Below are 16,078 nucleotides of genomic sequence, written 5' to 3'. Positions count from 1 at the left end.
CTGGTCCTCATGCGCCAGACCAACCCGATGGAGACCTGTGCCCGGTGCTGAGGCGTCAGTCAAGCTCTTCTTCCCGTGGGCTAAAGAGAGGCCCTGCTCTGGCACTTTTCAAGTGCCCTGTGCGACCGCACCTCCACACTGTGCCTCAGAGGCTGTATCCAAGTACTAGGATGAGGCTCTTTTTCCTGTCAGGAGAGTGCCATAAGGACGAGGGGAAGCAGGCCTCGGAAGGCACGCTACCCGCTTCCCAGCCACTGTCCTTAGAGCCACCGCTGTCCTGCCTGTCTGTCTTTATCCATCTGGCCCATAACTCAAGTAAGGTATGAGGTGCAGGGGATGGAGGCTGCCAGGTGCTTGAAATTTAGCTCATGGCTACAGTTCAGTGAGAACCTCCTGCAATCACTCTACAAGGCACTTTATCTAAAGTTCTTTGTTTTCTCTCAAAATGAAAAGATAGATTTTTGGTGACAATAAAGTAACTGGTGTTCTGAAAAAAAATTCCCAGTACCATAAAAATTTTATAAAAAAGACGCAATAAAGTGCTATGGAGCAAAGCAATACCCATGTAGAACAGGGATTTTTTTTTTTTTTTTTTTTTTTTTTGCAGGTCTGGGGATGGAACCCAGGGGCATTCGACCTCTGAGCTACAGCCCCTGCCCAATTTTTATTCTTTTTTTTTTTTTTTTTTTTTTTTTGGTGGTACTAGGGTTCCTGGAAGCCCTTCTACCTCCGGGCTACACTCCCAGACCTATTTTTACATTTTTATTTGGAAACAGGGTCTCCTAAGCCAGCGCACGCGGCTGGCTTCGAACCTGCGCGATCCTCCCGTCTCTGCCTCCCAAGCGCAGGGATTACAAGCGTGGGCCACCATGCCCGGCTTATTCTTTATTTTTTGAAACAGGGTCTCAATAAGCTACAGAGTGCCTCACTAAGTAGCTAAGGGTCAGCCTCCCTTATTCTCCTGTCTCAGCCTCTCAAATGCTGGTATTACAAGTCTGTGCCACCACACCCGGCTAGAACAGGAATTTTTTTTTTGGGGGGGGGTGTCTGGGGACAGAACCCAGGGGCATTTGACCTCCAAGCTATACCACCTGCCCTATTTTTTATTCTTTATTTTGAAACAGGGTCTCACTAGTTGCAGAGGGCCTAAGTAGCTGAGGCTGTCCGCAAACCGCGATCCTCCGGTCTCAGCCTCCCGAATGCTGGGATTACAAGCATGCGGCACCATACCCAGCTTAGAACAGGAATTTAAACACACCAAATTATAGGATTTTGGATTATAGGACAGGGATCCTTCACAACTCAGTGAGACCCTATTTCAAAATAAAACAATAAAATAGGGCTGGGGGTGAAGCTCGAAGGTAGAATACCCTTGAGTACCATCCTCTGTACCACAAAAAGGGGAAAAAAAAGATCAAACAAATTCAGATATATACTCTGTTGACTCATTGTGACATAAGTCACTTAAACCTCACCAAGTCCTGACTCTAGTACCTGCTCTATCACAAAGACTATCTAAATGGCAGAATAGGCATAAAGGTGCTCTCAAAGTAGGGGCAGCGACAAGTATACTAAGCATCACAGTCAATTCTGACAGCGGAATCCAAGAGCCTGGAAGCAGGAGTAGCACCTGACTTAGGGCTCAAAGGGACAGCATCAGGGGACAGAGAAGGAAGCATAGCAAGTGACAAACAGGAACCGAAGCAAGCCGGACTCACGGGGCTCGAGCCCACGCGACTCCTTCACTTGTTTATGACTTGGCTAAGTTACTTAATCTACTTGAGTTTCTGTAAAATGGGACAAATATTAGCACTCAACTTACATTATTATGCATATAAATTACTTAATAGTTGCACTACATGGCTAGGGACATACCTCAGTGGCAGAGCACATATTTAGCATGTTAAACAGCCTTGGGTTTGATCCCTGGCACCACACACACAAATGCAATATAAATATTAATATTTACATCCGGGCATGGTGGCACACGCTTGTAATACCAGCACCTGGGAGGCTGAGACAGGAGGATCTCAAGGTTCAAAGTCAGCCTCAGCTACTGAGTGAGACCCTGTTTCCAAATAAAGTATAAAATAGGTCTGGGAGTATAGCCCAGAGGTAGAAAAGCCCCTCGGTTCCACCTCTAGTACAATAAAAAAAGATAAATATTAATATTTACATATATGTGTATACATACAGTGGGGGTGCTAGAGATTGAACCCAGGGACATTCTACTTCCAAGCTACAACCCCAGCCCTATTTTTTTTTATTCTTTCTTTCTTTTTTTTCTTTTTTCTTTTCTTTTCTTTTTTTTTTGCAGTACTGGAGATGGAATCCAGGAACATTCTACCTCCAGGCTACACCTAAAGCCCTATTTTATTTTGAAACAGGGTCTCACTGAGTTGCAAAGGGCCTAAGGAGCCAAGGCTGGCTGGCTGCAAACCACAATCCTCTTGTCTCCGCCTCCCTAATAATGGGATTACAAACATGTGTCACCACGCCCAGCTTATTCTTTATTCTGAAATAAGTTCTCACTAAATTGCAGAGGGCCTCAATAAGTAGCTGAGGCTGTCCACAAACCTTCAACCCTCCTCTCTCAGCCCCCCAAGTACTGATATTACAAACATATGACACTGCACCTGACTTATTTTTTACTTTGGTTTTTTTTTTTTTTTTTTTTTGCGGGTCTGAGAATGGAACTCAGGGGCATTTGACCTCTGAGCTACACCCCCTTCCTTATTTTTTATTCTTTATTTTGAAACCGGGTCTCACTGAGTTGCAGAGGGCCTCACTAAGTAGCTGAGGCTGTCCGCGAACCGTGATCCTCCAGTCTCAGCCTCCCGAATGCTGGGACCACACCCGGCTTTATTTTTTACTTTGAAATAGGGTCTAAGTTGTGGAAGGCCTCACTAAGCAGTTGAGGCTGGCCACAAACCTGTGATCCTCCTGTCTGTCTCCCAAGCACTGGGATTAAAAGCGCGTACCACCACACCTGGCTTTATTTTTATTTTGAAATAATGCCACACTAAATTGCTGAGACTGACTTTGAGCCTGTGATGCTCCTGTCTCAGACTCCTAAGTACTAGAATTACAGGCATGCACCACAATGCCTGGCTCTTTCTGTGGGTGGGTGGGTGGGAGATTGAACCCAGGGACATTCTACCTCCTAGCTATGTGATAGGTCGGGTTCCTCCTCCCCTCCCACCACGTGACCCCTCAGCAGGGACAAGAGGCTGACCCTGGAAGCCAGAAGCAGAGATATCGAGAGACTCCAGGTGTCACAAGACTCCAAACATCGCGAGACACACTCCAGAGGTCACAAGACTACAGATGTCTCAAGAGAATCGGCATGCCTATAAAACATTGGTGCTTCTGCTCCACCACGTGACTCAGCCGGCCAATTGGGACAACACAACTCTCCAGACAGGCTGGGAGGCTCATTGTTCTCTTCCCTCAAGGCGTGCAGACTCCCCAAGGGTGCCAGGTCCAAATAAAGCAGTAGCTTTTGATAACCTGGCTGGTATTTTACCTTCTTTGTGACTCCCTAGCTCCATTTTCAATATTTCACTATGCCCCAAGCCCTATTTTTTTTTTATTTCTTATTTTGAAACAGGGTCTTACTAACTTGTAGAGGGTCTCACTAAGTAGCTGAGGCTGGCCTCAAACCTGTGTGATCCTCCTGTCTCAGCCTCCCAAGTACTAGGATTACAAGTGTGTGTCAGTCACCACAGCCGACTTAATTTTACATTTTTAAACAGGGTCTCCCTAGCCAGGTGTGGGGCATACTTGTAATCCCAGTACTTGGGAAGCTGAGACAAGGAGAACTGTAAGTTTGAGGACAACCTCAGGCAAGAAGTGAGACTATCATCAACCTAGTGAGATCCTGTTTCAAAATAAAAATAAAAGCCAGGCATGGTGGTACACGCTTGTCATTCCAGCACTTGGGAAGCTGAGACAGGAGGATCACAGGTTTGTAAGCAGCCTCAGCTACTTAGTGAGGTCTTTGGAAATTCAGTGAAGCTCTGCTTCAAAATAAAGAATAAAAAATAGGGCTGAGGGTATAGCTCAAAGGTAAAATGCTTCTGGGTTCAACTGCCATAAACAAACAAACAAGGTAGGTCTCCCTAAAGTTGCTAAGGATGGTCTCAAACTTGAGATTCTCCTGTCTCAGCTTGCCAAGTACTGGAATTACAGGAGTGTGCCACTACACCTAGTTTATATTTAAAAAACACAGCTGAAGCGGGGCGTGGTGGTGCACACTTGTAATCCCCGCGCTTGGGAGGCTGAGACAGGAGGATCACACAGGTTCAAAGCCAGCCTCAGCTACTTAGTGAGTGAGGCTCTCAGCAACTTAGTGAGACCCTGTTTCCAAATAAAAAATATAAAATAGGTCTGGGAGTATAGCCCGGAGGTAGAAAGCCTCAGGGTTCCACCCCGAGTACTACCAAAAAAAAAAAAAAAAAAAAACACACAGCTGGGCCACTGGGTGTGGTGGCACACACTTATAATCCCAGCATTTGGGAAGCTGAGGAGGATCGCCATTGGGGACAGCCTCAGCTACTTAGTGAAGCCCTTCTCACCTCAGTGAGACCCTGTTTCAAATATTATATATATTAAAAAAAAAAAAAAGCTGGGCGTGGTGGCGCACACTTGTAATCCCGGCATTTGGGAGGCTGAGAAGGATCGCCAAAGTGAGGCCCTTTACAACTCAGTGAGACCTGGTTTCAAAATAAAGAATAAAAAATAGGGCTGGGGGTGTAGCTCAGAGGTAGAATGCCCCTGGGTTCCATCCCCAATAATGCAAAAAAATAAAATAAAATAAAGACTAAAAAATAGGGTTGGGGGTGTAGCTGTGAGGTACATTGTCCTAAATTCCATCCCCAGTACCGAGGGAAAAAACAACACACACACACACAGCTGGGCATGGTGACATACACTTGTAATCCCAGTATCTGGTTCAAAGCCAGCCTCTGCTACTTAGTTAGGCTCTCAGCAACTTAGTAAGACCCTGTTTCCAAATAAAATATAAAATAGGTCTGGAACTGTAGCCCCGAGGTATAAAGCCCATGCTTTCCACCCATTCCCAGTACCACAAAAAGAGAAAAAAAAGAAAAAAAGAAGAAAAAAAAGAAGCTAGGTATGGTAGCACTTGCTTGTAATCCCAGCATTTGGGAAGCTGAGGCAGAAGGATTGCAGTTTGAAGAGACCCTTAGCTACTTACTTAGGCCCTTTGCAACAGAGAGTGCAGGTTCAAAGCCAGCTGCGCTGGCTTAAGAGACCCTATTTCCAAATAAAAATATTAAAGAGCCGGGCGTGGTGGTGCACGCTTGTAATCCTCGCGCTTGGGAGGCTGAGACAGGAGGATCGCTTGTGTTCGAAGCCAGCCTTGGCTACTTAGTGAGGCTTTCAGCAACTTAGCGAGACCCTGTTTCCAAATAAAATATATATTTAAAAAAAGGTCTGGGAGTATAGCCCGGAGATAGAAAGCTCTGGATTCTACCCCTAGTACCACAAAAAAAATAAAATATATATATATATATATATATACATATATATATATATAATAGGTCTGGGAGTGTAGCCCGAAGGTAGAAGGTTTTCCAGGAACCCCAGTACTACAAAAAAAATAAAATAAAATAAAAAATAGAACTGGGGGTGTAGGTAGGAGGTAGAATACCTCTGGGTTCCATCCCTAGTTCCACCAAAAAAACCCCATCACATACATAATATAAATAAAACATGTTGTGGTGTCAAGTACAGTGGTACATATCTGTAATATCAGCTACTCAGGAGGCTAAGGTTGGAGCATTTCAAGTTCAAGGGCAGCAACGCAGCAAGTACCCTGTCTCAAAATAAAATAAAAATAAAACCTGGCAAGGTGGTGCACTCTTGTAATCCCAGCATTTGGGAGGCTGAGACCAGAGGATAGTGGCTCACAGACAGCCTCAGCTACTTAGTGAGGCCCTCTAACTTTGTGAGACTCTGTTTCAAAATAAAGAATAAAAAACAAGCCAGGGGGTGTAGCCTGGAGGTCAAATGCCCCTGGGTTCCATCCCCACCCCCCCCACACACACACACACACATCAAGCTGAGGGTATAGTTTGGAAGTAGAATGCCCCTAGGTTCCATCCACAGCACCACACAAAAAAAAAGTTCAATGTGCTTAGAATGGAAAGTAAAATGAAAGGTAACATAGTGGAAGACACACCTAGAAAAGCATGCTATGGAACTATCTTCAAAAGGCTGTAAGTAAGATGGGTGTGCTGAGCATGGTGGCGCACACTTGTAATCCCAGCATTTGGGAAGCTGACACTGGAGGATCACAGTTCATGGATAGCCTCAGCTACTTAGTGAGGCCCTCTGCAACTCAGTGAGACCTGGTTTCAAAATAAATAATAAAAAATTGGGCAGGGGGTATAGCTCGGAGGTCAAATGCCTCTGGGTTCCATCCCCAGACCCGCAAAAAAAAAAAAAAAAAAAAAAAAAGGCTGGGTGTGGTGGCGAACAAATGTAAAAGACATGCCATATTTCAGATTTGGTACAATAAAGGGCAAAACACTGTATTAATTTTTTTGTGCGTGGTCACGGGAATCGAACCCAGGAGTGTTCTATATCCAAGCTACATTCTGAGCCCTATTTTTAAAATTTATTTATTTATTTATTTATTTATTTATTTGTGTGGTCCTGGAGATGGAACCCAGGGGTCTCTACCTACAGGCTACACCCCCGACCTATTTTATATTTTATTTTGAAACAGGGTCTCACTAAGTTGCTGAGAGCCTCACTAAAGTAGCTGAGGCTGCCTTCCAATCTGTGCAATCCTTCTGTCTCAGCCTCCCAAGTACTGGGATACAAGCGTGAGCCACCACGTCCAGCCTATTTTATTTATTTTAAAATAGGGTCTCACTAAGTTGCTGTGGCTTGTCTTCAACCTGCAATCCTTTAATTCTTTTTTTCTTCTTCTTTTTTTTTTGCGATACCAGGGATAGAACCCAGGGGGTTCTATTCTTTATTTTAAAACAGGGTCTCAAATGAGTTGCAAAGGGCCTCACTAAGTAGTAGCTGAGGCTGTTGGCAAACTGTACTCCTCCTGTCTCAGCTTCCCAAATGCTGGGATTACAAGCATTCGCCACCATGCCCAGCTAACCTACAGTCCTTCTGTTGCAGCCACCCAGGTACTGGAATGGGATCATAGGTGTGCATCACTGCACCCAGTAAAATACTATATTAATAATTTTATATTGAGCTGGGGCTGAAATGCATTTGCATAATATATACAAGGCTCTGATTCATATCTCAGCACCACAAAAATAAAATAAATACTGATTCTATACTAACTTCATATTGAAACTGTGTTTAATTAAATATTAGCATGACAGTAATCCCAGCTATTTGGAAGGCTATGGCGGGGAATTTTAAATTCAAAGCCTGCCTGGGCAACTTAGTAAAACCTCTCAAAATAAAATAAAAAAGCTGGGCGTGGTGGTGCATGCTTGTAATCCCAGCATTCAGGAGGCTGAGACTGGAGGATCACAGTTCACGGACAGCCTCAGCTGCTCAGTGAGGACCTCCCCAACTTAGTGAGATCCTGCTTCAAAATAAAAAATAAAGCCAGGGATGGTGGCGCATGCTTGTAATCCCAGTGCTTCGGAGGCTGAGACAGGAGAATTACACAGGTCCAAAGCCAGCCTCAGCTACTTAGTGAGGCTCTCAGCAACTTAGTGAGGCTTTCAACAACTCAGTGAGACACTGTTTCCAAATAAAGTATAAAATAGGTCTGGGAGGATAGCCCAGAGGTATAAAAACCCCTGGGTTCCATTCCCAGTACCACCACAAATAAAAAAAGAATAAAAAATAAGGCAGAAGGTATAGTTCAGAGGTCAAATGTCCTTGGGTTCCATCCCAGACCCCCCAAAAATAAAATAAATTTTAAAAATAAGATTGGAAGCCAGGCATGGTCACACACACACACATACACACACCTGTAATCTCAATACTTGAGAGACTGAGACAGGAGGATCACAGGCTGGAGGACAGCCTCAGCAATATGTGAAACTCTCATCAACTTAGTGAGACCCTGTTTAAAAAATAAATAAAAATAAAATAGGACCAGGACTACAACTCAAGAGGTAAAATGTATCCGAATTTAATCCCCACTATAAAAAAGGGGGGCTGGGAATATAGCTCAGTAGTAGGGTACCTGCCTTAGTGTGTGCAAAACCCTGAGTTCATTCCCTAGATCTCCCCCTCAAGCTACTAGAAAATTTGGGGCTCACATTTCTGAACATTATGTTTCTATTAGCCAGCACTACTTTTAGAAGATAGAGGAGAATGTGATACTGAGGCCAAAAAGGTAAACAAATGCCAGACAGTATGAGAAAAAGGGTCGTGACAACATCCTTCTAGCCCTACACAAAGCCATAGTGCGCCCCAACTGCTATTCAGTGCCTAGTTTTCACTGCTGAGCCAGAAGAGAATTTCACTACAGAAGCCAGGAATGAGTGGCCTAAGATTGATCCCCAGGACGGAAGGAAAGAAGGAAGCAGGGAAGGAAGGCAGGCCAGCCAAACAACTCATCTAACACAATGATGACGAAGAGAAGAAGTAAGAGTGACAAACCTGGCAAGTTTCAAGTCTAGAAGGATAAAGACTCTATATATGATAAGAATCTATAGAATCTGAGACTGAAGGAGGAGGTAGGTTATTCACCACATCTCAGAAGAAAAAGAAAGAATTATTTGAAGACTTATTTATTTTTATTTTTTTGTGGTACCGGAGATGGAACTCAGGGACAAATTTTACTTCTGAGCCACAACACTAGCCCTATTTTTTTATTCTTTATTTTTGAAACAAGGTCTAAGTTGCAGAGGGACTCACTAAGTAGCTGAGACTGTTCAAAAACCACAATCCTCCTGTCTCAGCCTCCCAAATACTGGGATTATAAGCATGTGACACCTCGCCCAACTCTAGAAGCTTTATAAATAAATAAAGAAAACATAGAAAAAAACTCAGAGGTGGCTCAGACTAGTCATAAAAGTGATGATAGGAGAGCTGAGCTTGGTGGGCAGCATTGGGAGGCTGAGACAGGAGGATCAAGGTTCAAGGCCAGCCTCAGCTACTTAGTAAGGGAGGCCCTTTGCAACACTGTGAGACCCTGTTTCAAAATAAAGAGTAAAAAATAGAGCTAGGGGTGTTACTCTGAGGTAGAAGGCCCTTGGAATCCATCTCTAGTACCACAAAAGAAAAAAGGAGAAAAAAAAAAGAAAGAATAAAATCCAGGCCTAAGCCGGGCAGCAGTGGCACATGCCTGTAATTGCCAGCACTTGGAAGCCTAAGACAGGAGGATCACAGATTCAAGATCAGTCTCAGAAATATAGCAAGGCTCTCAGCAACTTAGAAAGACCCTGCTTCCAAATCAAAAAAATAAAATAGGGCTAGGGGTGCAGCCCAGAAACAGAAGGCCTCCGGGTTCCATCCCAGTACTGGGGAAAAAAAAAAAAAGAGCACAGCCATAGTGGCATATGCTTGTAATCCCAGCATTTGGGAGGCTGAGACAGGAGGATGGCAGGTTCAAAACCAGCCATGGCAACTTGGCAAGGTTCTCAGGAACCTTGTCAGACTGTTCCAAATAAGAAAATCAAGCTGGGTGTGGTGGCGCACACTTATAATCCCAACATTCAGGAGGCTATGACCAGATAGATGATCAGATGATTGCAATTCACTGACAGCCTCAGCTACATAGTGAGGTCCTTTGCAACTCAGTGAGACCCTTTTTCAAAAATAAAGAATAAAGCCAGGCGTGGTGGCACATGCTTGTAATCCCAGCATTTGGGAGGCTGAGACAGGAGGACCGCACAGGTTCAAAGCCAGCTTCAGATACGTAGTGAGGCTCTTAGCAACTTAGTGAGACCCTGTTTCCAAATAAAATATTTTTAAAATATAGGTCTGGGAATATAAACCGAAGGTTAAAAGCCTCTGGGTTCCACCCCCAGTACCACCAAAACTAACTAAAGGAAGAAAGGAAGAAAGAAAGAGAACAAAAAATAGGGCAGGGGGTGTAACTCAGAGGTCAAATGCCCCTGGGTTCCATCCCCAGACCTGGGAAGAAAAAAAAATCAGGCTGACAAATAAATGTAGCTAGGAGGCAAAATGCTTCTGGGTTCAATCTCCAGTACCCAAAAAAACCAAACACAAAACCACCATAGCCCTTCAACAAGATTAAATATTTTTTTTTTGGGGGGGGGATATTGGGGGTGGAACCCAGGGGAATTATGACTCAGTAAAACCCTGTTTCAAAATAAAGAATAAGGAGTCGGGAGTGGTGGTCCATGCTTGTAATCCCAGCATCCGGGAGGCTAAGATGAGAGGATCACGGTTTGCAGACATCCTCCGTTACTTATTGAGGCCCTCTGCAACTCAGTGAGACCCAGTTTCAAAATAAAGAATAAAATATAGGGCAGGGTGTAGCTCGGAGGTTGAATGCCCCTGGGTTCCATCCCCAGACCCGCCAAAAAAAAAATATATATATATATAAACAAATAAATAAGGAATAATAAAAAATAGGAAGCCGGGCGTGGTGGCGCATGCTTGTAATCACAGTATTTGAGAGGCTGAGACAGGAGAACCATGGTTCATGGACAGCCTCAGCTACTTAGTGAGGCACTATGCAACTTAGTGATACCCTGTTTCAAAATAAAGAACAAAAAATTGGGGAGGGGGTGTAGCTCGGAGGTCGAATGCCCTGTTTTCCATCCCCAGTACTGGAAAAAAAAAAAAAAAGAAAGGAAGAAAGAAAAGGTACTCTTGGAATGCTTTCTTAGTCTATTTTTAGTCTGCATTGCATGCCAAGAAACAGGAACAAAATTAAATTTCTTTAAATATACTAGAAACAAGCAGCACAAGTAAATTAATCTGATAAAAAAACATTTCCACAGCCAGGCACATGCTGTAATCCAACACAGAAGGATGGAAGGTTCAAGACTAGTCTCAGCAACTTAGTGAGACCCTCAGCAATCTAGAAAGACGCTATTCCAAAATAGAAAACAAAAGGATCAGCCAAACATGGTGGCGCACACCAGTAATTCCAATACTCTGAAGGCTGAGATAGAAGGAACACAGGCTCAAAGTCAGCCTAAGCAAGTAGTGACTATCATAATCAACCTAACAAGACCCTGTTTCAAAACAAAAATTTAAAACATAGCCAGGCGTGGTGGTGCACCCCACGCTTTGGAGGCGGAGACAGGGATCGCACAGGTTCGATGTCAGCCTCGCTGGCTTAAGAGACCCTGTTTCCAAATAAAAATAATAAAAATAGGTCTGGGATTGTAGCCCGGAGGTAGAAGGGTTTCCAGGAACCCCAATACCACCATAAATAAATAAATAAATACATAAATACATAAATAAATAAATATAAAAAATAGAGCTAGGGATGCAGTTACTGGTAAAATACCCCTGGGCTCCATCACCAGTACCAGGAAAAAAAAAAAAAAAAGCCAGGCATGGAACACACCTATAATCCTAGTACATGGGAAGCTGATACCAGAGGATTAAGGGTTAAAGATCAGCCTCAGCAATTTAGTACTACCCTCTTTTAAAATTAAAAAAATATAAGCCGGGCGTGGTGGCACACGCTTGTAATCCCAGCATTCGGGAGGCTGAGACCTGGAGGATAGCGGTTTGCGAACAGCCTCAGCTACTTAGTGAGGTCCTCTGCAACTCAGTGAGACCCAGTTTCAAAATAAAGAATAAAAAGTAGGGCAGGGGGTGTAGCTCGGAGGTCAAATGCCCCTGGGTTCCATCCCCAAATCCGCAAAAAAAAAAAAAAAAAATTTAAAAAATAAGCCAGACGTAGTGACACAGGCTTGTAATCTCATTACCTGAGAGGATGAGACAGGACTACAGGTTCGAGGCCAGCCTCAGCAAGTAGTGAGACTCATCAGGCTAGTGAAACCCTATTTCAAAATAAAAATAAATTGAGCCGGGCGCAGTGGCACAGGCTTGTAATCTCAGCGCTTAGGAGGTTGAGAAAGGAGGATCCCATAGGTTCGAAGCCAGCCTCAGCTACTTAGTGAGGCGCTCAGCAATTTAGTAAGACCCTGTTTCCAAATAAAATATAAAATAGGTCTGAGAGTATATCCCCGAGGTAGAAAGCCCCTGGGTTCCACCCCCCAGTACCACCAAAAAAATAAATAAAAATAAAATAGGGCTGGGAGTATAGCTCAGAGGTAGAATGCCCCAGGTTCAATCCCAATATCATAAAAAATAAAAATAATTTTAAAAAACAAAATAAAAAATAAAATAGGGCTGGGGATATAGCTCAAAGGTAGGACACCCTTGGGTTAAATCTAAATCTTCAGCACATAAAAAATAAACAAACAGAAAATAAATAGTTTAATAACTATATTTCCTTAAGGTAAGAAGAAAATGTAATTCTGGTCAAACTAAGAGGTCTAGAAATACTTTTCAAATGTAATCATTTGTTTCAATTTCTAATGCCCAAGTGATATCAAGGTACATATTCAAAATAAAAAAGGAACAAACTATATTCATTATAACACATAAAATTAATAAAAAAAAGAAAATTCCACATCAATTCACTGATGAATCTGCAGAATTAACAATGCTATCAAGAAGTCTGGTAAGTTTTCCATGAATGAGGTCTCAATGTTAGTTGTATTTGTTTCCTAAAAAAAGTAAATAGCAGAAAGAATCCACAAAACTAATGACTAACACAGAAGAACATAAACAATGCAATACTCCTAATAAAGGCTTTGTCCTTATTTAATCTATTAAGCAGGAAAATGCAGCCAGGTGTGGTGGTGCAACGCTTGTCATCCCAGCATTCAGGAAGCTGAGACAGGAGGATCACAGTTTGCGGACACCCTCAGCTACTTAGTGAGGCCCTCTGCAACTCAGTGTGACCCTAAATCAAAATAAAGAATAAAAAAATAGGGCAGGAGGTATAGCTTGGAGGTAGAAAGCCCCTGAGTTCCATCCCAGCACCAAAGAGAGAGAGAGAGAGAGAGAGAGACAGACAGACAGACAGACAGACACACACAGACCCTGTTTCAAAATAAAGAATAAAAAGCCAGGCATGGTGGCACACACTTGTAATCCCCACGCTTGGGAGGCTGAGACAGGAGGATCACACAGGTTCAAAGCCAGCCTGTTTCTTAGTGAGGCTCTCAGCAACTTAGTGAGACCCTGTTTCCAAATAAAATATAAAATAGGTCTGGGAGTATAGCCTGGAGGTAGAAAGCCTCTGGGTTCCATCCCCAGCACCACCAAAATAAATAAATAATAAAAAAGAGAGCTAGGGGTATAGCTCGGAAGTAGGATGTCCCTGGTATGATCCCCAGTACCAAGGGGGGTGGGGGGGATAGAGAAAGAGGCACGCAGGCAGAGATAGAAAGAAATCAATTTCCTTTCCTAGTCTGGCAAGGCAGGAAGGGTAGCACACATTTGTAATCCCAGTACATGAGAGGCTGAGATCAGAGGATCTCATGTTGTCATCCAGCATCAGCAATTTAGCATGACGCTCTACAACTTAGTGAGATCCTGTTTCAAAATAAAAAATAAAATAGGCCAGGCGTGATGGCGAAATGTTTATAATCCCAATACTTGAGAGGGAGGCTAAGACAGGAGGATGGAAAGTTCATGGTCATCCTCAGCTACTTAGTGAGGCTATCATCAATTTAGTGAGACCCTGTTTCAAAATAAAGAATAAAAAATTGGGCAGGGGGTGTAGCTCGGAGGTCAAATGCCTCTGGGTTTGATCCCCAGACCCGCAAAAAAAGAAAAAAAAAGAAAAAGAAAAAGAAAAAAAATAAGGCTAAGGTTGTGGCTTGGTAAAGATTATATATATATATAATGTTTAACCTGTCCACAGTTACTTACCACCTACCATATCGAAGTTTACCATATAAACAAGGTGAACAAATAAAATATACTCTACGACTAGCACATAAACAAAGTTGGAAATCTAACCACTGGTTTTAGCAAAAGCCTAGGAATACTTTTCGAAAAGGGAGCATGCCCAAGGCTTACACTCATTCTTACATTTATTCCTTTACTCAGACATTTATATCTTACTTGGGCTCAGTAATGACAAGATATAAGTCGGCTCCTTAGAAAACCAAGAAAATGACATCTTGAGTTAAGGAGTTACGGGGGAACAACTTAAGGGTCAGAAAAGTATTTGTACTCAAGGTACTCACTTAAAACTAGCTCAAGAACGTGCTTAGAGACGGAGTCGCAGCTGGGCGTGGTGGCGCACGCTTGTAATCCCCGCGCTTGGGAGGCTGAGACAGGAGGACCGCACGGGTTCGAAGCCCGCCTCAGCTACTGAGTGAGGCTCTCAGCAACTTAGTGAGACCCTGTTTCCAAATAAAACATAAAATAGGTCTGGGAGTATAGCCCGGAGGTAGAAAAGCCCCTGAGTTCCACTCTCAGTGCCACTTAAAAAAGAAAGAAAGAAACGGAGTCGCGTCTGAATGGGCCGAAGGAAACATTTCTAAAATGCAATCCGGGGAGTGTAAGGAAAGAGGGGCGACTTGACATCTGTCACATCGCTGCCAAACTGCTCTGTCCCACCGCCTTCCTCCTGCGCGGGGACCTCAACACCCTCGGGCCCGTCCCGGGGGCGGGCGGCACCGCCTGTCAGATGCCCGCTCCCGCCGCTCCTGTCACCTCTGCGGGGACGACCCCACGCCGGCGCCCGCTGGGGCTCGGCTCGGCCTGCGGGTGGGACAAGCGTCTTCCCTGCCAAGCTGCTGGAGCTCCGAGAGCTGGGCAGCCGACGGCCGGGAGACGCGACCCCCGGGCAGCGGCCGCGACGTCCCCGGGGACCCCAGCTCGGCGGCCGGGACGGCGTTCGGGGGCTCGGGCTGCGGCGGCTCCCGAGGCACGCCGAGGCGGCCGGGCGCCCGGCACCGCGACGGCGCGCACCGCGGCCGGCCGGGGGGCCCGGGAGAGGAAGGGCGGGCCGGCGGACCCGAGCCGGAAGGGGCGAGCCGGCCGGAGGGCTCCCTCCGGGGCGCCTCACCTTCAGGTCGTTCTCTGGCAGGTACTTGCACAGCCGCGCTATCTCCACATACTTGTCCAGATCTAGCGGCGCCATCTTAGGAATCGCAAGCCGCGGCGGCGGCGGCGGCGGCGGCGGCGGCGGCTGGAGTAGCGGAGGCAGCGGCGGAGGCCGAAGCCGGAAGTCTCCCTGCGTCACGTCCGGCCGTGAGTGGCGTCTGCGCGGTGACGTCAGGACCGGCCCCGCGGCCCGCCGCCGCCGCGCGCCCTCGGGGCTGAACCCGAGCCTAAGAGACCCCGGCTCCGGAGGCCAGATCGGCTGCCACAACCCGTAGCCGTCCGCCGAGGGGCCTGCCGGTATTTGTAGTTTTCAGGTGTGGGCAGCTTATTTCCCCCACCCCGTGTCTTCCTCCGGACTCACCTGGGGGACCCAGAGACGCTTTTCCGAAGCAAAACGCCGAATTGGGTGACGCCAGGCATCCCCTGGTTTCTCATGCCTACCCCGTTAAGCACTCTCCCACCAGAACATCTTCAGTTAAAAATTGGGTAAGCTGACTGTCAACCTGTTTGCACACTTCCAACCCCTTGGGAAGACCTTGCCTAGATCTGTGGCACAGATGTCGGAATCCCAGTCCTCAGGCCTGGAAGGAAGGGAAAAAGATATTAAAGCGTTTCTTATGCTAATGACATGCAGATGCTGTTTTTCTGTTTCATCCTCTTAACTAGGACTGCGTTGCTGGAAATGTTTAGGAACTTGCCCCAAATCTCCAACAGGAAAGAAACAGGGGTTTGGAAAATGGGCTTCTCGGCCAGGCGTGATGGTGCATGCTTGTAATCCCAGCAGTTGGGAGGCCGAGATAGGAGGATCGTGGTTCGCGGACAGCCTCAGCCACTTAGTGGACACCCTGGTTGAATCCTCTTGCTCCATAGTGTATTTGGGGGACAACTGGCTTTTTTTTTTTTTTTTCTATAGTGCCATAGATCAAACCCAGTGGCTCCTACATCCTGGGCAAATGCTGTACCACAGAGCACTACCTTCAGCCCCAATAGGCTAAACTTT

The 16,078-nt window shown here is 45.3% G+C and overlaps 1 protein-coding gene across 3 annotated transcripts in view; it reads right to left on the bottom strand.

Moving 5' to 3' along the window:
- PPP6C (protein phosphatase 6 catalytic subunit) overlaps positions 1–15,115 on the bottom strand; it is a gene marked incomplete at both ends in the record, with an annotated part of 37,731 nt that extends 22,616 nt beyond the window's left edge. For 2 of the 3 annotated variants that reach the window (XM_080709623.1, XM_080709624.1), the window contains one exon: positions 15,041–15,115. In XM_080709623.1, the coding sequence (XP_080565749.1) occupies positions 15,041–15,115 (75 nt within the window). Of the gene's footprint in view, positions 1–14,943 lie in introns of all 3 variants that reach the window. The other variant, XM_080709622.1, reaches the window with a different exon arrangement.
- Between the last annotated feature and the right edge of the window lie 963 nt (positions 15,116–16,078).

The sequence above is a fragment of the Muscardinus avellanarius genome, assembly GCF_963383645.1.
Source record: "Muscardinus avellanarius genome assembly, chromosome: 13".
NCBI classification, from domain to species: Eukaryota; Metazoa; Chordata; class Mammalia; order Rodentia; family Gliridae; genus Muscardinus; species Muscardinus avellanarius.
This window is presented reverse-complemented; position numbering and strand designations above follow the sequence as displayed.